Consider the following 19,407-nt stretch of genomic DNA (forward strand, 5'->3'; position numbering starts at 1 on the left):
AAACCTGCGCTGCCTCCGGGCTGGCGGAGGGGACAGGTGGGAAGCAGGGAGGGCACCGCCGAGGGAGGGGAGCCGAAACGGAGCCCCGCACGCCTCTGCTACCCGCCAGCCCGCGCTCCTCAGCCCCGAGAGGGCATCTGTTCCGTCCAGAGCCCGCCCGGGAGCAGGGTGCTGCACAGACAGCCCCGGCCCCGGCAGGGCCGCGACGGCTCCTTTAGCAGCGCGGGGACATGTCCATAGAGGCGCGGGGCTCCCAGGGGAAGCACCCGGCCTCGGGCCCCCGTGTTGGTGGTGTTGAGGCTGCTCCCTGAACCTGGCCTCGCAGCGTTGCTGGGCCCTGCCTCAGTTTCCCCTTTGGCTCCGCACTGAAGGAGCGATCCCCTTCCCACAGCTGGGCCTGGGCAGTGCTGGGGGTGCAGGGAGACTGTGGGGACAGAGCGGGACGATGGTGCAGGGCTGTGCTGGCTCCGTGGCTGGGCAGGAGCTGTGCCATCACGCTGAAGCTGGCTTGGGGTGAGGCCTGGAGCCACTCTGGACCAGTCCTGATCCCTGATGGAGCAGGACCAGAGCCCCTGGGCATCTGAGCCCCAGTGCCGTGGCATGGCTGCCCTGGGAGCAGGGGGCACGCAGGCTGGGCAAGCCAAGCTGCCTCCCAGGTAGCCCCTGCTGGCTGAGCCGGCTTTTAGCATTTCTGCCAAAATCCCCACTTCAAGAAAGATGAGGAGCTACTGGAGAGAGTCCAGAGGAGGGCTGCGAGGATGAGGAGGGCACGGGAGCATCTCTCCTACGAGGAGAGGCTGAGGGAGCTGGGCTTGTTCAGCCTGGAGAAGAGAAGGCTGAGAGGGGACCTTAGAAATGCCTCTAAATATCTGCAGGGTGGGTGTCAGGAGGACGGGGCCAGACTCTTTCCAGTGGTGCCCAGCGACAGGACAAGGGGCAACGGGCACAAACTGAAGCAGAGGAAGCTCCAGCTGAACCCGAGGAAGAACTTCTTCCCTCTGAGGGTGACGGAGCCCTGGCCCAGGCTGCCCAGGGAGGCTGTGGAGTCTCCTTCTCTGGAGATATTCCAGCCCCGCCTGGCCGCGGTGCTGTGCAGCCTGCTCTGGGTGACCCTGCTTGGGCAGGGGGTTGGGCTGGGTGACCCACAGAGGGCCCTGCCAACCCCGAACATTCTGTGATTCTGTGAAATCGCCGACAGAGAGCCCAGGGACCGGCTGGCCGTGGCGAGAGGCCCTGCAGCGAGCTCGCCCCGGGGCTGCGGGCGGTCGGGCTGGAGGCTGCGCTGACGGGAAGCGGCTGGGGAAGGGGAGGTGGGCGTTGCTATTTTCGCTCGCCACATCCTCTGACAGTTTCTAAGAACCGGTGGCAGATTCCTGGTAAGAGATTTCGGTGTGTGACAATATCCAGCCCGCGCGGCTGGCCCCGTGGCGTCCAGCCCGGCTCCGGCCGCGAGGTGCGAAATGCCACCTCTTACCCCTCGGCCAGAGCCGAGACGCGGTGTCAGAGCTGGGCTGCGATGCCTCCTGCGGCGTCCCCAGCGCTGGGTTCCCGGGGAGGTGCGGGTGGGTCACGCGGGGCTCCCTGGGGGCAAAGCAGGAGGGTCCTCGTAACGACCCAGTGTCGATGGCGCGTTGTGTTGTAGTGAACATGTGGCTGGGGTGGCTGCTGGATCTGGGAGGGTCGGGTCCAGCTGCCTGCGAGTTCCTCAGGCGCTGGAGCGGCGTCAGCCAGGGATTGGCCCTGTCCTGGCTCGGACACGGGCCGGGCTGGGAGCAGGCAGAGCTGTGCGCAGCTTCCCTGCCCCGGGGAGGTGACCGCAGGGACGCAGGACCGCGCCGAGCTCCGGCAGAGCTGGGATGCGGGGCCTGGGGGAGGCGGGAGGGGCTCCACGGTCCCCTGCACGCCCGTGCTGCTGCACGCCGGCCACGGCTCGTGGACCTGGGCAGCCGGGGTCGGTACCGGCCTGCGCAGAGCCGTGCTGCTCTGCCCGCTCGGTCGGCTGCGGCAGCTGACGGCCACCGTGCTGAAATCAGACGCTGCATCCAGGCACGAGCCCGCATGCTTTGGGAAGCTCCGATGGGCGCAAAGTCAGTTCCTCAAGGATGTGGTCAAGCAGGGAGCTGGGGAGAAGGCAACCAGAGCCACGGGGCTTCTCCTGGGGAGGGGCCTACAGCACAGGTAGGCTGGAGATGGCCCTCACTGGAGAAGGGCGTCTTTCTCTGGTGTGTTTAGATGCTCCAGGGGCCAGAGACGTAGCCCAGCAGCTGCTCAGACCTATTTATACGGCTCCCACCTCCGGGCAGCAGCGAACTGAGGCCTCTTGTGTCGCTCCCTCTCCTGCAGGACTGCCTGAAAGCCTGTCAGGAGCAGATCGAGGCAGCCTTAGCCGAGAGCCTGAAGCAGGCATCGCAAACCCAGACGGAATACAGCACCGCCAAGACTGCCGCTTACTCGGCCGGCACGCCCGCCAGCACGCCCACAGACGTCACGGACGTCAACCTGTGACCAAGCTCCCCCAGAGCCGCCCGGCCCCGCCGCAGCAGGCCCTCGCCCTGGACACCGAAAGGTCGCTGCATCCCCCCTACCCCTCCGCCAGCCCCCTCCATCGGACGCCAGCCGAGGATTTGTTCCGCTTGCCGGGAGCGCGGAGCAGGATCTGCGCTCGTCTGGCGGAGCGAGCAGCCAGGCTGGCGGAGCTCGACGCTGCTCTTCGGCTTCTGCAGGTGGCTGGGGTGAAGCGACCGTTTTGATGGTGGCAGGGCGTGAGAATAGCTGGGGAGGGGGAGCAGGACCCCGAAGGAAGTTGTGAAACGTTTCTCAGTTCGTGTTCCTCGTAGCCTGGCTGGCTGCTGCTCGCTCTCTCCTCGGGGCTGTTTTCCCTGATGGCTTCCAGCCCCGTGTGGGCCATCAATCATGGATAGCGATCCTCTCGCCCTGGCCTGCACCCCCAAAACCCTGATGGCCCCCCAGCCTCCCTCCCTGGGCGGGGGTGCTGCAGGCCCGCGTGTCGGGAGGAGGGAGCGGGTGCTTGTTGCCCCCTCGGTCCCCATCGCTTCGTGCCAGATCGCTGTGGCTCCTGGGGGGGTGGCGTGGCTGCTTCTGCTTGGAGGGGAAACGCGTGGCTTGGTTCTTGTTGCCGTTAGATTTGGGATCTGCGGGTTTTCGGCTTGCTCGGGGGACGCGCTCCCCGTCTGCGCGGATGGCAGAAGAGAAGCCCTCGCCTCGGGGAGCAGCCTCCTGGGCGAGGTTTGGGCGCAATCCCCTTGGCTTGCCGCTGCCCCGCTGAGGCTGCTTAATTTATTGTTAACTGCTGGGAAAACGGGGAGGGAGGAAGACGGCCGTTCCGTGCTGCGGGGCCTGGGTGCTGGTCTCCTCGCCTTCCGAAAGAGTGCCTTCGCCCTTCATCCCCTTCCCTCGCTCCCTGCGCAAGGGGAGACTCTCACTTGGAAGCTGGTTGGGTTTTTAAGTAGCTTAGACATCAGACTAGGTTTTAAGAAATACATTTGAATGTGCTGCTATAGTCCGAGCTGCGCCTTCGCGCCCCCGGGGCGGGGGTCTCGGATGGCGTTGAGGAGGGGGCTGCGCTGCGTGTTCGTGTGTCCGTGTGGGTCCGAGCCGTACCCTCAGCGGGTGGGCAATTTGCTGCGCACTTGAGTTGAAAAGCGATTATTGCATTTTTGTGTCGTCGTTGTTGATCCTGTTAGTTTTTATAAAAAGTGTTTTAAAAAAAAAATATGCTGCTTTTCTAAGAGAGAACCATTAAATAGTTGAGTTGTGTGAACCGCGAGAAGCCAGAGAGACTCCGCAGGGAAGGGAGGCAGGCTGATGCTGCTCGGCGACCTCTGGACCCATGGCTGTCGTCCTCCCGTGGGGGACGTGGAAAAGGAGGTAGAAATCTCCCTTTTTGGCTGCCACCAGAAACAAAGGTCTTATCAGGTGCAAAAATGTGGGGCTGCCGTTCTTCCTCCAGCCTGATGCGTCAAGAAGAGCCGCCTGCCGCTGACTCCTGCTAGCAGGAGGGCTGGGGGGCACGCAGAGCCCGTCTGTACAACAAGAATTTTTTTTATATATATAAATGAGTTTTAATTTAAGAGTAAACTGGTTTGGTGTTCCCACGCGAGAGTCCCGCCGCTGGGAGAATCAGAGGACCATATGACGTTGCAATAAAGTATTTTAAACAAGTACCAAGGCCTCAAGGGTTTCCCTTTGCCATCCACTCCGTGCCTTGGGCAGCCCTCGGCCTCCTCCTCCCCAGCAGAGCTCCTGCCTGCGCCCCGAATCGCGCTGGGGTGGGACCCCCTCAGGAGGGGGATCCCCTCGGGCTGCCCCGGGGGCTCCAGCCCTGCGTTTCCCAGCGTGAACCGGGGAGCAGGCAGGCAGGACCCCCCCGGGAGAGCTGGAGGGGAGACGCTGCAGCGGCTGAGGGATGCGTTGCACTCGCCGAGGCCCCGGGGCAGCTCATGGACGCGGTGGACAATGGCGGAACCCACGGACCCAGCGCCTTCCTGCAGGTGAGGTGGAGGAGGCAGCAACTGCACGGTGCCGGCAGCGCCGCAGCCTCCCTCGCTGCCGAGCGCGCGCTGCCTGCGCGGTGCGAGCCCGGGCTATCTCTCGAGCTCATCGGCTTCTGACTTCTATAAAGGAGATGAAATCAGGAAGCCGAGGAAGAGGCGCTGCGGTGTGCAGCCAGGCTTCGCGTGCTGCTCCTCCCGCCGCTGCCCTGCCACGGGAGAAGGTGCCAACCCCAGCGGGCAGCAGGGCTGGGGGGCAGCCGGCCTCGCCCCCCACTGCCGCCACAGCCCCCCGCAGCGGCTCCGGGCTGGTTTCAGGGGCCAGGCCGGCTGCTTGCAGCGCCCAACCCTCGCAGCGTCGCCGTCCTCAGCTCCCCAGGGTAAGCGCGGGGGCCTCGTGGGACACAGGAGGAGGAAAAGCCCCTGCTGGGTTTCCCGGTGGAGGTGGCATGCGTGCGTGGGCAGCTGGGGACACGAGGGACTCGGGAAAACAGCCGGGCAGGGGGACGGCGGGTGGTCTGGGGCAGGGTGGTGGCGGGAAGGGGGCTCCCAGCGCTGCGTGGCTGCTCCTGCCCACGGCCACGCACAGGCTCCCCGGGCTGCCCCGGCTCGGCCCCGCTGTGGCAGCGGAGTGACAACCCAGTGACAACTGAGTGACAACTGAGCCCTCGTGGAAACCCTCGAGCACCAACAGCCGCAGGCTTTTCCCCCCACCCCGAGCGGTTTTAGGCTCTGGGGAGAGTCTGGGGCTCTCAATCTCCCTTTGCGCAGCCACGCGGGGAGGGAAGAGGGGGTGCACAGGGGTCCCTTCTCCCCTGGCGATTTGGGGACAGCCCTGCGGGCAGCGGGGGGCTGTGGCTTTGCTCTGGCACCTGCCAGGGACGGGGCACAGCGGGGCAGGACGGCGGCTGTGGGGCGGAACCACCCGATGGACGGACACGGCTCGGGTTTTATTTTCTGGCAGAGGAGCAGGCCCAACCCTCCCGCTGGCACCGGGTCCCCGGGGTGTTCGGGACAGAGGCTGCCCTGCCCCATGACCACCAGCACAGGGAGCCCGGCCCAGCTCCACAGGCACAGCCCCGCACCCAGCGCCCGCCCGCAGCAGCGGGACCCCAGGCCGGACGCTCCCGCACGCCTCCCCGCAGCTTCGCCCGCGCGCCGCGGCTCCCGGCTGCAGCTTTGCCGGCCTCTCCCCGCTCACTCCATGGCCACGGGCGGCTGCCCCTCCACGTCCCGCGTCTTGGAGTTCAGCAGCTCCCTCCGGATCTCCAGCGAGATCTGCGGGTGGCTGTGGAACTTGAGCAGCTCGAGCAAAGCCTCCTTCTGCTCCGAGGAGAGGTCCTCCTTGTAGCGCTGGGCGAAGGCCAGGAAGCTCTGGTGCCAGAGCACGGGCAGGACGCGCTGGTCCGTGCGGAAGGCCAGGAAGTGGAAGACGAGGGCATCCACCACGCGGAAGGGCAGGGCGTACTTCTTGTCGATGAGCAGCCGGAGGAAGATGCTGTTGGCGCCGCTGTACTGCATCTCGGCGATCTTCAGCATGGCCGCGCTGCGGGGACGGAGCCAGCGCCCAGGTGAGGGGCCGCGGGGCAGCGGGCACCCGGCGCCGAGCCTCGAATCCCAACCTGGAGGGAGCTGAGCCTGCGAGAGGCTGAGGGCCGGCTCCGAGGCGTCGCAGCGGTGTCCCCGCAGGAGACCCGCTCCCCTCCCGCAGCCCCCCGGCGCCTTACCTGGAGTGGAGGACGGGGATGGAGCACTTGGTGAGGATGCTGCCGATGATGACGGCCTCCCGCAGCGTGCAGGTCCCCGACTCGCAGAGCGGGATGAGGATCCCTGCCGAGGGGGAAGAGTCAGGCGCCGCCGGTCTCAACCGCAGCGGGCAGCACCCTGCGACTGAGCCCCTTCTCCCGACCCAGGACGCATTCGACCTCGGGAAACAGCGGCTCCTCCGCCAGCCTTCCTCCCAACGCCCTCAGTTTGCCGGGCAAGACCAAGATCAGACCCAAGACCGTTCGTAACCCGCCAGCAACCTCCAAAAGCAGCCAAACACCCCCCAGCACTCGCTGCCAGCACCCATGTAAGCCTACGGCACTCATCACCCTTCTGCCCTGAACACCACAAACGGGCCCCTGGGGCTTTGGGAGCCGCCTCCTCCAATGAGGGGGACTCCCAGCATCTCTTCCACATCTTCTTCCATCCTCCTCCTCCCCACCGAGCCCCCAGGGCCACGCCACGCAGGGGACAGCACGCCGTCACGCAACACGTGCCCCCCCCAAGCTTCCCGGACAGCGAGAGGCTCCCAGGCAGGACCGGCAGCCCTGCCCGCGTCCCCACCTTTGAACCAGGCCGCCGGCTTGAACAGAGCCTTCTTCAAAGCCATGTAGAGGTGAAAGTTGAGGCGCTTGTACTCGGCGATGTCATCCCTGACCCGCGGCAGCAGCACCAGGTTGTAGAACCGCTGGGCCATCCTCTCCTTCAGGTTGGACGAAAATATCCTGGGAAAAGCAAAGCAGAAAGTGAGGTGTGGAGACAGAGGCCGAGCAGGAGACGGGTCGGCGTTTTGTAAATCTGGTTCCAGTTCTGGGAAGAAAAAGCTACACCATCCCCCGTGAGCAGCTCCCAGAGCTGATCTTACCTGGTGGCCTGGTACATGGCAGCTGCTGTCCACGTCTCCGGCTCTGTGATGTAGAGGATATGCTCCCAGTTGGACAAGGCAGGAATGATCTTAAACGCCTTGGGGAGTTTCCCGCTCCTGTACTTGGACAGCACCTTAAAAGACACGGATGCAGGTGAGGCCACAACCACGGGCAACAAAAGCAGGGCGGCAGGACTTGTCTCACGGCTGCGAGAGAGCTGCCCCCTGCCTCGGCACCGCCGGCAAGAGGGGGTGCACAGGGGTCTCTTCTCCCCTGGCAATTTGGGGACAGCCGTGCAGGCAGCTGGGGGCTGTGGCTTTGCTCTGGCACCTGCTGGGGACGGGACCCAGGCCCCCCCGAGCCCGGTTTCTGGGAGGTTGTCACTCTCCAGGCCACTCAGCGACGGACACGATGCAAACCGTACAGGCTTGGGGTGGAGCTGCTGGAGAGCAGCTCTGCGGAGAGGGACCTGGGTGTGCTGGTGGACGACAGGGTGACCATGAGCCAGCAGCGTGCGCTGGCTGCCAAGAAGACCAATGGTCTCCTGGGGTGTATTAGGAAGAGTGTGGCCAGCAGGTCCAGGGAGGTTCTCCTCCCCCTCTGCTCTGCCCTGGGGAGGCCCCATCTGCAGTGCTGTGTCCAGTGCTGGGCTCCCCACCTCAAGAAAGATGAGGAGCTACTGGAGAGAGTCCAGAGGAGGGCTGCGAGGACGAGGAGGGGACTGGAGCATCTCTCCTACGAGGAGAGGCTGAGGGAGCTGGGCTTGTTCAGCCTGGAGAAGAGAAGGCTGCGAGGGGACCTTAGAAATGCCTCTAAATATCTGCAGGGTGGGTGTCAGGAGGACGGGGCCAGACTCTTTCCAGTGGTGCCCAGCGACAGGACAAGGGGCAATGGGCACAAACTGAAGCAGAGGAAGCTCCAGCTGAAGATGAGGAAGAACTTCTTCCCTCTGAGGGCGATGGAGCCCTGGCCCAGGCTGCCCGTGGAGTCTCCTTCTCTGGAAATATTCCAGACCTGCCTGGACGTGGTGCTGTGCAGCCTGCTCTGGGTGACCCACAGAGGTCCCTGCCAGCCCTGAATATTTTGGGATTCTGTGACCTGCAGCAGTGCCCGTGCCACGTGAGGGGCTCTCGGTGGGGCCGAGCCGCTCTGGCCTTACCTCCTTGACGCCCCTGTAGACCTCCAGCACGCGGGGGTCGAGCTGGGCCACGGGACACCCTGACAGCTCCGACAGTGCCGTCTCTACCTCCGTCTGCTTCTCCGTGATCTTCTCCAGGATGATGTCCGCCAGCGTGCGCCTGCGGCCGGGGCAGCAGGGTCGGGGGCCGTTCCTGGGAAGCCGCAGCCCCCTGGCCCCGGGCCCGCTCCCTCACCTCAGCGGCGGGTTCTTGTTCATGAACATCTCGATGGCCGCCTCGTCCTCGGGGTCCACCGCCACCTCCCCGCCGTACGCCCCGCTCCTCGCTGCCGCTTTCTCCAGCGAAGGCCACTCCTCATCGTCCTCCGAGTCTGAGCCGGGTCCGCGCAGCGCCGGGCCTGGGAGTCAGCGGCACCGGCTCAGCCCGGGACCCCGCTCCTGGCAGGTGGGGGGGCCGGGGGCTGCGGTGGGGGGTCCGAGGGGGGGGGGGGGGGGGGGGGGTCCGGGGGGGGCGGGGGGGGGTCCAGGAGGGGGCCGGGGGGGGGGCCGGGCGGGGGGCCGGGGGGGGGAGGTGGGGCTCACCCAGCTCCGCGCTGCGCTGCCCGGGGCCGTGCTCGGCCTCCAGCTCCTCCTGCTGCCGCCGGGCCTGCTCCAGGATGCGCCGGGACAGCCGCGCGTCCACGTAGGCCTCCCCGCCGCCCTCCTCCTCCTCCGGGCCTCCGCGCCGCTTCCCCCGCGCCGTCAGCCGCGGGGCCGCGTCCTGCAGGATCTGCTCGGCCAGCGGCAGCGCCGGGCCGGGGCCGGAGCCCCGCTCCCGCCGGGCTTTGGGCATGGCGGCGGGGCCGGACGTACGCTGCCGCACGCCTGCACCACAGGCCGCGCCTCGGCTCCGCCCCTTCCGGTTACCGCGCCTCGGCCCCGCCCCTTCCGGCCCTGCCGCGGCTCCGCCTCTTCCGGCGGCGGCGCGGCCCGGGCGGAGGCGGGATGGGGGTGACCTGGTGAGGCAGCGGGGAGCCGGGGGGGGTGTGCGGGGGTGCTGCCGCTACCGGCGGTTCCCTGACCGTGCCCCCCCCCCCCCCGGTCCCGTCGCAGCGTGGCGCAGGTGCCGGTGGCGGAGGGGAAGAGCGTGCAGCAGACGGTGGAGCTGCTGACGCGGAAGCTGGAGGCGCTGGGAGCCGAGAAGCAGGGGACGTTCTGCGCCGACTGCGAGACCTACCACACGGCCGCGGCCGCCGGCAGCCCAGGTCAGCGCCGGGGCCGGGCTCCCCCCCGCGCCGGGCCCCGCGCCCGCCGGGGTTGTCTAGCCCGGGGGTTCCTCCGCCGGCGGAAAGGACGTCCCCGCGGTGCTGGCGCCCGGCTGGGCTCGCCTGCCCGGGTCACCGGGGCTGGGGGCGGCCGTGGCGCGGAGGAGCCCCGCGTCCAGGGCTCCGGCTCCAGCCTGAGCGGCCGCGGCGGGCGGCTTCGCTGTCAGAGCGTTTTTCCGCGGGAACTTCGTAGAACTTCTCCTTTCAGCGGGGTCCAGCGACGGGACCAGGGGCAGCGGCACAGCCTGGAGCGGGGGCAGTCTCAGCTGGACACGAGCAAGAAGCAGGACGTTGATAGGAGTGCGGGCAGCAGGCGAGGGAGGTTCTCCTTCCCTCTGCTCTGCCCTGGGGAGGCCCCATCTGCAGTGCTGTGTCCAGTGCTGGGCTCCCCACCTCAAGAAAGATGAGGAGCTACTGGAGAGAGTCCAGAGGAGGGCTGCGAGGTTGAGGAGGGGACTGGAGCATCTCTCCTACGAGGAGAGGCTGAGGAAGCTGGGCTTGTTCAGCCTGGAGAAGAGAAGGCTGAGAGGGGACCTTAGAAATGCCTCTAAATATCTGCAGGGTGGGGGTCAGGAGGACGGGGCCAGACTCTTTCCAGTGGTGCCCAGCGACAGGACAAGGGGCAACGGGCACAAACTGAAGCAGAGGAAGCTCCAGCTGAAGATGAGGAAGAACTTCTTCCCTCTGAGGGTGACGGAGCCCTGGCCCAGGCTGCCCAGGGAGGCTGTGGAGTCTCCTTCTCTGGAGATATTCCAGCCCCGCCTGGACGCGGTGCTGTGCAGCCTGCTCTGGGTGACCCTGCTTGGGCAGGGGGCTGGGCTGGGTGACCCACAGAGGGCCCTGCCAACCCCGACCATGCTGGGATTCTGTGACAAGGGGGAATGGCTCTAAACTAAAAGAGAGCAGATTTAGATTAGATATTAGGAAGAAAACCTTCCCCATGAGGGTGGTGAGGCACTGGCCCAGGTTGCCCAGAGAAGCTGTGGCTGCCCCCTCCCTGGCAGGGTTCAAGGCCAGGTTGGATGGAGCTCTGAGCACCCTGGGCTGGTGGAAGATGTCCCTGCTCATGGCAGGGGGGTTGGAACCAGATGATCTTCGAGGTCCCTTCCAACCAAAACCATTCTATGATTCTTCACTCTGAGGGTGACGGAGCCCTGGCACAGGCTGCCCAGGGGGGTTGTAGATTCTCTTCTGGAGATACTCAAGCCCCGCCTGGATGTGGTTCTGTGCAGCCTGCTCTGGGTGACCCTGCTTTGGCAGGGGGCTGGACCAGATAATCTCCAGAGGTCCCTTCCAACCCCTGCCATGCTGTGAAAACTTTGCTTCGGAGGCTGCGTTTTGCTCTGGAGACGACGGGCGCCAGTCTGCTGGCAGCGTCTGCCTGCTGTGCCCGCCTTGGGGCAGCCAGTCGAGGGCAGGCAGTGGTCGCAGGCTGAGGCAGGAGATGACCCCGCTGTTCCCAGGGGATGTGCTTGGAGGACCCCAGATCCCCTCTTGACGTAGCACAGCCTAAAACAGTAGCTCAGAGGTGTGGCGTGGCCTGCTCACCTTGCGGGGCTGCTCACCCCAAGGGGCTGTTCCGGCCTCTTTCTTTCTCCGAAACACCGGGATTTTCACATCGTGTAAAAACGCTAGCGTGAACATGGCCGCGGTGGCTCTGTGGCTGTGGAGGTCAGCGCGGAGCACGCGCAGCGTCAGGGCTCTGCTCAGCCAGTTTGCCCGGACAGATCCATTTGAAGCTACGAGAGCAGCTTTTTCTCTGCAGAACCTGCACAGCTGCGTCCGTGGAACGGCTTTTTTGTTCCGTGTGAATAAAGGAGAATTGGCTCCAGCTTTTAAAGCACGGTACCAGGCAGGCGTGTCCTGTCCGGACACCCTGTTTCCCAGAGTGCGTGGGGCTGGTGGGCGAGTGGGAGCAGAGGCAAAGCCCAGCCTTCCTCCGGTGACCGTGGGTGGGAGGACAGTCGGCGGGGCCTGGCCCCGCATTCGGGGGTGGGAGCTGGGTGCTCTCTGCTGAACCCCCCCAGTCTGCTGGGGATCTTGCGTCCAGCTCGCCCTCTGCTCTCTGAGCCGTGCTGCCGTGTTATCCTTAGCCCACAGAAGATTTTTTTTTCCTTCTTAAATCTTAAGAAGGAAATACAATCTGTTCTCTGAGCAGCCGGATAACGTAAAGCGTGTGTGAGCGGTACGAGGACCCTAGAGTTAAAGCGAAAATGAGGACAAAGGAAAAACCGGATGTTTCTTTCTTTAAAGCACATGCAAGCGCAGGACTGGTGGTTTTCCAGCCCCAATACCATTGCTCTTGTTTCAGGGCAGACAGGCAAGCTGATGTACGTGATGCACAACTCCGAATATCCGCTCAGCTGCTTCGCGCTCTTCGAGAACGGTCCCTGCCTCATAGCTGATGCCAACTTTGATATCCTTATGGTGAAGTTGAAGGGCTTCTTCCAGAACGCCAAGGCAAACAAGATAGAGAGCCGGGGCACCCGCTACCAGTACTGTGACTTCTTGGTGAAGGTGGGCACGGTTACAATGGGGCCCAGTGCCCGGGGGATATCTGTGGAGGTAAGAATCGCCTTTGAAGGGTATGAAATGCAAGTACAGACAGGGAAATCCCGACGGGTTGGAGGCTAGAAATCCCCAGTCCCTTCTGTGTCTCGATTGTTTTGCTCGTCGTTTGTAGTAGATGTGTGCAGCAGACGGTTATTCATCTCCTTTTCAAACCAAGGTTTAATTCAGGCAGGTAGTTTGGGCCTCAGCTGCAGCTGCGGAAAGGCCTGTCATTGAAGTGTCAACAACCAAAACCCTGAAGGGGTGCCATCAAACTAAAAAGCTGCTTCAAGTCCTGATGCACAACAGTAGTAGCGTGCTTTGGGTTAATAAGCAATCCGAGAGGGACGAAACAACCTCCTCAGCTGCTAATTCGATGCTGATTTGGGTTTTGCTTTCTGTCTCCGTCTTGAGCAGATGCAGCCCTGGGAGAGCGGGGCCCTCCTGCCCCAGGTTCCGCTCACACGGTGTGGAGATGGTCTTCTCCTCACCAGAGGGCTTGTGGCAGGCGTCTGTGGAGATGGTCTTCTCCTCGCCAGAGGGCTTGTGGCAGGCATCTGTCCTACCCCGTGGCGTGCCGACCTCCATTGCTGCACCGTGGGGTGCGCCGCGGGCTGGCAGCCTGCCGTCAGACCGCTGCCGCGCTGGCCGCTCCGTGCCGTGGCTGCTGCTGGGGCTCGGGAGCGTCGGTTACCGGCTGCCGATGGGCGTTTCGCGGGGTGCAGGCTGGGCTGAAGCAAACTGTAAAGGCAGATCCTTCAGCGTCCACGAAGGGGCAGGGGAGGATCTAGGGAGGCGTTTGGGGAGATGGCTGGCTGAGCGCGAGCGTGGGTCAGAGGGGCACAAGCCACGGCCAAGGCTCAGCTGGGCTGAAGAGCATCTCGGATAAAGACAAGGAGCTGGGCTGGGCCGGTGTCGGAAGGGCAAAGCAGAGTAGGTCGGACTCCAGACATCCAGATATATCGGTGCCTAAGAGTCTTCAAGATAGCTGAGAGTTAGATGCTTAAAAGTCCTTCAAAACCAGAGCTTACACTTTTCTGAACACACAAATCTTATTATCTGATACGCAGTTAATAATCACACTGCGTCGACTCAGGTGGGTGTTCCTAGTCAGCAGGGACGAGGATTGAGGAATTTCTTCACTGCAGTAAATGCAGATGTTGTAGCGTCAGCGTTGCTGTTGAGCTGGGGTTAAACAGACGCTTGTTTTACCCTAAACTTGAGTTCGGGACCAGATTTGCCAGGTGGTCTGGCTGCTTCTGGTTTAGTTCAGTGTTTTTTTCAGGGTTTGCGCTAGGACCTACTTCTGATTTGGGATCAGGCTCATATTTAGTAAAATGCTTCGAGTTCTTAAGTCCCGAGGCTTTTCCAGTGCACTCCTGAAAGATGCACGGCCACATCGGTCGTCGACCTACCAGCACGTGGGAATGAAGTTTGGTTTTGGAAGGGGTAGAGTTGATGTGGCATTGGAACCAGTGTCCCAAGGCCTCCGCTCTTGGGGATTTGATAAAAGCAGTGCCCTTACAGGGTACGTTTTACCTCCCCGTTTCTTCCCTTCTGAAGGGAGTGCTTGCATGTTCCCAGCATGTCTTGTTCATTAATATTTGTCCTTCCTTGTGATATGCTAAATATTCTCAGTTGCTTTTATGAAAAGCATTCTCTCCCTGCCGCGCGCTTCCTGGCTGTGGTTTCTGTTGCCAGGTGGAGTACTGCCCCTGCGTGATAGCCAACGACTGCTGGAACCTGCTGATGGAGTTCATGCAGAGCTTCATGGGGAACCACACTCCCGGTATCCCGTCCGTGTTTGGCACCAAGCACGACAGCATCTACAGCCCGGCCGACACGATGGTGCAGTACATGGAGCTGTTCAACAAGATCCGCAAGCAGCAGCAGGTGCCCGTCGCGGGGATCAGATGAAGGGACTCCCTGGAGCCTGGTTTGGAGCGACCGCATCCTCCGTTCTGCCTGCCTGTCTGGATCAGGAGCCCCTCCAAAAAACGGCACTGGAGGCAGCCCAAGGTTTTTCTTCTTCTCAATCTCTTTCTGCTGTTTGAAAGCAAAGGTCTTGAATGCCGTGCACATTTCTTGCGGTCCTCCTTCATGGTTTTGAGTGTGTCTGGGATCAGGCCCGTTGTTCTTTGTGCAGTGCTTCGTGCAGGGGATTGCTGTTTGTTGGCAGGAGGAGGGAAAAGGAGAAATTCCAGCCAAATGCATGTAAGGGCGGTTCCCTTGACTGCAGACAGCTACGTGAGAATTTTTTTTTTAATTTTTTTTTTAATTTTTTTTTTAGATATCCACATGTAAGTGTATTGTTATTTTTCATCAAAATAAAAAGCTGGGTTTTTTTGTGAGGAGATGGAGTCTTTCTGCACAGGAAGTCTTGTGCTGTTTTACATTGTTTATTTGCAGCTTTTGAAATTTTCTGTTGCGTGGAGACAATTCTTCAGCAGAGTTTTATCTTTGATTTGGTTCAAGAGCTTTATACCCCTGAAGCAAACTAATTTCCCTGTGGTAAAATGTACAGGAATTCTTGCATTCCTATTATGGGTATGTTCTTAGCTTGCCTTCATCTTTTATATCTGATGGGAGTATTAAAATCTCCTACCTCTCAGATGATACCGATGAAGCCTCATGATAAATAAATAAATAAGCCTGGCAGGAGCCCTCTCATGCAGTGAAAGAGAATACCAACTGCTTTATCTCATTGTTTGAAAGGTAGGTAATAAATGTCCCGTCCCTGCACACCATTCCTCTTTTGAGAAATCCTGGTGACTTCAGCAGATTTAATGGAGTAAGGAAGGATTTGGGGAGTATGAGCCAAAAATTTATTACAAGACTTAACAATATGATATCACTCGAGTAGTTTTTTTTAGTGGTGATTTAGTTTTACAGCAGGAAAACCAGGGAAATTAGATCCCTTTTGAGCTATCTGTCCCCTTGGTTTTACATGTTCAGTATCTGTCTGGCTTGTAGCTGCCATTTTTTCCCTCGCTTTTTCCCCGGCTCTGTCCCCTGCTCAGTCTTAGAACACTCGGAAACACCCTCATTCAGCTGCCAGGCTTTGTGGTGAGCTTCCTTCGTGGTCCCCGGGAAAGCTGTGTGTAGCAGCCCATGTCCCGGACATAAAGGGTGGGTGTAGAGAAGGCCTAAGGATGGTTTTAGGAAGGGAGATTTGCAAGAAAGACAGTAGGTTCCTCCTGAAGAGGCAGTGCGCATCTTGCTTACAGAAAATCTTGTTGGTTCCTTGCCAATACTTGGGTCTTGAAGAGTCTGAAGAGCAAGTAAAACAGAAATAGATTTCTCCGAAGTAGATTTTCCCTTTTGAAGCAGTAGGGAGAAAAGAAGCTGTTTCGTTACTTGATCTGCTGACCAGTGCACAACTAGTTATTTAGATGTGACTTTTTTGTGATTACCATTTATACCTGTAAACCTAATTAACTGTTAGGGTGCCTGGAGCTTTTAGTGTGGGCCTTTAATAAATTTAATCAGCGCTGGGTCCAGAAAGATCTGGTTAATGAGCCATAATAAATGGCAGAATGTACCATAAGCGTGTTAGAAATTCCAACATGCTGAATATACCAAATTTTTGCAACTCTTAGCTCAAGTTTATGACATGTGCGCTGACTTCAGTGGGCCTATTAATTTTCAGTGATGGAAATTCAGTGAGAATCTGACCTGCTGTCATTCTACATAGTTAAGTGTGGCTGGGAAAACTTAGGAAAACAAACTGTAGTCTTTGTAGGGATAGTTATTTTTGTCCTGCTTCCCATTTTAAGTCTTAAGGTTAAAAAAATACCTTTCAATGATCAGATTAGTCATGCTGAATGTTGCTAATGCTTTATTAATTCCCAAAAGATGCGTTCTGTAACCAGAGATGTCAAAACTCCGGTCACATGTCTTAAAAGCATAAAATGTGCGCTGGAATCTCTGGGGAGTTGTGTGCTTTTATTAATACATTGTACTGTTCCTAGAGTAATAAAATGGGACCCCTTGAGCCACGTTCTGCCTTCAATTACACCATTACAGCCATTGACGTCAGTAGGTCTCCACGCGTGTAAGGGTGGGTAGGATTTAGCCCTTTATGTCTTACCAAAAACGTCTGTTGCTGTAACTGCATTTTCTGTGAGCGAGAGGATCAGCTGTCCCACGAGGGGCTGCTTTTACGCTCGGGCTTTTTGCTTTCTTGATGGACAAAATCACAGTTTTTTCAGTCTTATTAGCTGCAGTAATCCTCATTCTGTGTCCCCCCCCAGCATCAATATGGCAGGTTAACGTGGCTTCGAACGTGCTGGTCTGCATCTTAACAAGTCTTCAGGGGGCTTTCAATTGCGTTACGTTAATGGATTGAGCCAGTGTAATTGAAAACCACCCTAATTTTGCCTGTCAAGGCATGGTCTGGAAGGTTGTTTTCCTGTTGCTCCCCAGTGTTTTCTCAGAGAATGAAATACCAAGAGGGAGAGGTGGCCAAGCTGCAGTCCTGTACCACTGTGGGTCCTTTTTTCTGGTTTGGCACCTTTGAAAATCACTGGCAGTGTTGTTGCTTTCCGTGAGTTGAAGCCTGACCTAGAGGGGACTGGGGATCTTGGGGACGTGGGTCTCATCCTTCCGTCGTTATAGCTTTCCCCATCCTAGCTCCAGGTAGAGGCTGGGTGATGTTACCAGGGTCACCAATGCTTCAGTGGCAGAGAGAGCGTCCAGGTCTCACTGTCACCCTGGGGATACTGTGGGCTTTTGCTTTTTTTTGTGCCTTGGATTTTTGATGAGGAAGTACTTGCGTAGCAGCTGCACCCTGCTAAGCTTTACAAAGAGAGTGAGGACGTAAGGGCCTCGTTAATCTTCAGTTTTAATTCTTAGCAGACATTATAGACTGCGGGCCCATTCCTTGTTGAAGAGTTGGGAGGTGTGTGACTGTGGATTTCTGTGCAGGTATGGGTTCAAAGCAGACCAGGCACTGGCCAGGAAGGGAAGGACGCCAAAGCTCACAGGAAGTGGAATTTGTGGGCAGGCTGGCTGGTGGAGGAGTTCACAAAGGAGACCACAAGGCCAGGGAGTGTCCTTGTGCCGTGGCAGAAGAAAGCAGGCTCCCACCTGTTGCAGTAAATTGCAGTGCTTTGCCTCAAAACTTACTGGGACAAGATCGGGGGGGATCGCTTTGTGCCTGTGCAGAGGAGTTGTATCTGTGACGCTGCTGACCTGTGCTTTGTGTCAGCAGCGCGGCTTGGTCCGAGACTGTTTGCTTGCAGCTTTGCCCTGGCTCAGTGCTGCCTGGAGAGCAGGGCTCGCCGCTCCCTGACCAGTCCCCGATGGTCCCTCCTGCAGGCTGCAAAAAAAGTGAGTTGTCCCAGTGGGCACTAGTGACTCTCGAGTGTGGCTGTCCCCTTGCTGGGGACAGGCTTCTCCCCCAGCCCCAGTGCTGATGTCCCTTTGTCTCTGACAAAACCCTCACCGTCCCCTCATGGCACAGGCACCGTGACTTAGGGGCCTTCGAGTGACCTCTGGCAAGGGCCAGTATGGCTCAGGGACCCTTGTCTGTGTGTCACCAGTGCTGTGTGGCCCCGTGGCGTGCCTGCCTCTGTCACCCAAGGGTCCCTGCCACCTCAGGGCATCCCCGTCACCTCAGAGCTTGTCACCTCAGCACCGCCCCATCATCTCAGTGGCTCCAAGGGGTGCCCCACTATCACCTCAGGGTCTTTGTCACCTCAGAGCTTGTCACCTCAGGGTCCTCATCACCTCAGCCCCCCCCCCTTCCCCCCATCACCTCAGGGGCCCTGTGGGGTACCCCACCATCACCTGAGGGCCCCCATCACCTCAGTTTGTCACCTCAGAGTCCTTGTCACCTCAGCAAACCCCCCCCCATTATCTCAGGGGCTCCGTGGGGTGCCCCACCATCACCTCAGCGTCCCTGTCACCTCAGAGCTTGTCACCTCAGGGACCCCGTCACCTCAGGGGCCCCGTGGGCTATCTCCCACCCCACACAGCCACCTCAGAGGCCCCGCGGGAACGCGTCACCTCCTGCGCTGCCCCTTTAAGAGCCTCTTTGTCTCCGAAAGATCCTTATTTACCCTCCTGTGACTCAACCAAACTTCAGCCTGGGATTCACAAAGCCCGGTACGTCACCGGCCGGGGCCGGGCCGGGCAAGTCCCCGCCTCTCGGCGCTGCCCTCCCGCTACTCGACCGTAAGCCATTGAAGAGCTCTCCCTGGCGGCTACGCAGAGCTCGTAAGCACCGCCAGAACTCTCTCTGCCGCTGCGTAAGCTGCGCAAACGGCGTCCGTCGGATCGCCAGCCTCGCCCGTTAGCACCAGGCTGCGCTCTACGGAATTGGCGTAAGCACCGGCGCTGAATGAGGAGCGGGGCGCGGGGGGGAAGGCGAGAGCGCTGTGTGGCGTGCTGTCCAGCCAACGGCGGGGCGGGGCGGGGCGCGGCGGGCGGCCAATGGGCGGGGAGAGGGCGTGGCCGGCGGCGGTCGGGGTGTCTGGCGCTGGGTGACAGCTCGCGCGTGCTGATGATGGCGGTAAATAAAGGGACGGGGGGGGGGGGAGGGGGTGTGGAGGCTGCGACCCCCCCGAGGGCTGAAGGGGGCAGAGGGGCGGGGGGGGCACCCCGCTGCGAGGAGGGGCTGAGGGGTCCGTGCTGCTCCCCCCAACCCCCCCCCCACCCCGCTCGGTGCGGTTGGGGGGGCGCGGGGGGGGTGGGGGGGGCTGAGGCCGACCCCGCGACCCCCCCCCCCCCCCCCCCCGCCCCGGCCGCCGCCTTTGTCTGCGGGCGGGAGCCCCGCGCCTCCGCAACTTTCCCTTTGTTGAGGTGCGGGAGCCCCCCCCCCCCCCCCCCCCCCCTTCCCCGGCGGGGCCCGCACCAGGGGGCTCCCCTTGGGGGGGGGGGGCACGGGTGGTTGCGTGCGTGGGGGCCGCGGGTCGTGGCCTCGCTCCCGGGGGGGGGGGGGGGCGAAGAACAACAGCGCGCCTCAGAAAACTCCCCCGCAACCCCCCCCGCGCTGCGCTGGGGCGGGGGGGGGCGGCACAGGAGCGGGTAAAATCGGTGCTGATTCATATTCATTATTATTATTAGGAAAAAAAAAAAGCTGGGGGGGCTGCGTCTCCCCCACCCGCCGCAGAGGGAAAGGGCAGAAGTTAACAACGGCGGGGTGGGGGCTGTGGGGGGTCGGCCCCCGGGGAGCAAAACACCCTCCGAAACCCGATTGTGAGCCCGGGTGGGCGCAGAGGGGGTGGCAGCGGTTTGCACCCCCCCCCCCCCCCCCGGGGCGAACGCTC

At 61.0% G+C, this 19,407-nt stretch overlaps 4 protein-coding genes across 10 annotated transcripts in view; 3 read left to right on the forward strand and 1 right to left on the reverse strand.

Moving 5' to 3' along the window:
• CCND3 (cyclin D3) overlaps positions 1–4,184 on the forward strand; it is a 47,230-nt gene extending 43,046 nt beyond the window's left edge. For all 4 annotated transcript variants that reach the window (XM_075442881.1, XM_075442882.1, XM_075442883.1 and 1 more), the window contains exon 5: positions 2,344–4,184. In XM_075442881.1, the coding sequence (XP_075298996.1) occupies positions 2,344–2,505 (162 nt within the window). In that variant the 3' untranslated portion in view covers positions 2,506–4,184. The remainder of the gene's footprint in view (positions 1–2,343) is intronic.
• A 1,258-nt stretch (positions 4,185–5,442) lies between these two features.
• BYSL (bystin like) lies at positions 5,443–9,150 on the reverse strand. Its single transcript, XM_075443201.1, has 7 exons — positions 8,865–9,150; positions 8,518–8,680; positions 8,304–8,442; positions 7,144–7,277; positions 6,843–7,003; positions 6,239–6,341; positions 5,443–6,057 (listed from the first exon to the last, which is right to left on the reverse strand). Exons 1-7 carry the CDS (start codon positions 9,112–9,114, stop codon positions 5,709–5,711), a joined length of 1,299 nt encoding a protein of 432 aa, XP_075299316.1. The 5' UTR covers positions 9,115–9,150; the 3' UTR covers positions 5,443–5,708.
• A 72-nt stretch (positions 9,151–9,222) lies between these two features.
• Positions 9,223–14,487, forward strand: MED20 (mediator complex subunit 20). 2 transcript variants are annotated; one of them, XM_075443133.1, is made up of 4 exons: positions 9,223–9,280; positions 9,375–9,526; positions 11,898–12,151; positions 13,838–14,487. In XM_075443133.1, exons 1-4 carry the CDS (start codon positions 9,267–9,269, stop codon positions 14,051–14,053), a joined length of 636 nt encoding a protein of 211 aa, XP_075299248.1. In that variant the 5' UTR covers positions 9,223–9,266; the 3' UTR covers positions 14,054–14,487. The 2 variants fall into 2 exon arrangements, with proteins under 2 accessions (XP_075299248.1, XP_075299250.1); XM_075443135.1 differs by having other exon boundaries at positions 9,231–9,526; positions 11,903–12,151.
• A 4,090-nt stretch (positions 14,488–18,577) lies between these two features.
• The window catches only part of USP49 (ubiquitin specific peptidase 49), a 35,307-nt gene continuing 34,477 nt past the window's right edge, over positions 18,578–19,407 (forward strand). For 2 of the 3 annotated variants that reach the window (XM_075442941.1, XM_075442943.1), the window contains exon 1: positions 18,578–18,650. The gene's annotated coding sequence lies outside the window, so the exon portion shown is untranslated. The remainder of the gene's footprint in view (positions 18,651–19,407) is intronic. The other variant, XM_075442942.1, reaches the window with a different exon arrangement.

This window comes from Opisthocomus hoazin, chromosome 25, assembly GCF_030867145.1.
Source record: "Opisthocomus hoazin isolate bOpiHoa1 chromosome 25, bOpiHoa1.hap1, whole genome shotgun sequence".
Lineage (NCBI taxonomy): Eukaryota > Metazoa > Chordata > Aves > Opisthocomiformes > Opisthocomidae > Opisthocomus > Opisthocomus hoazin.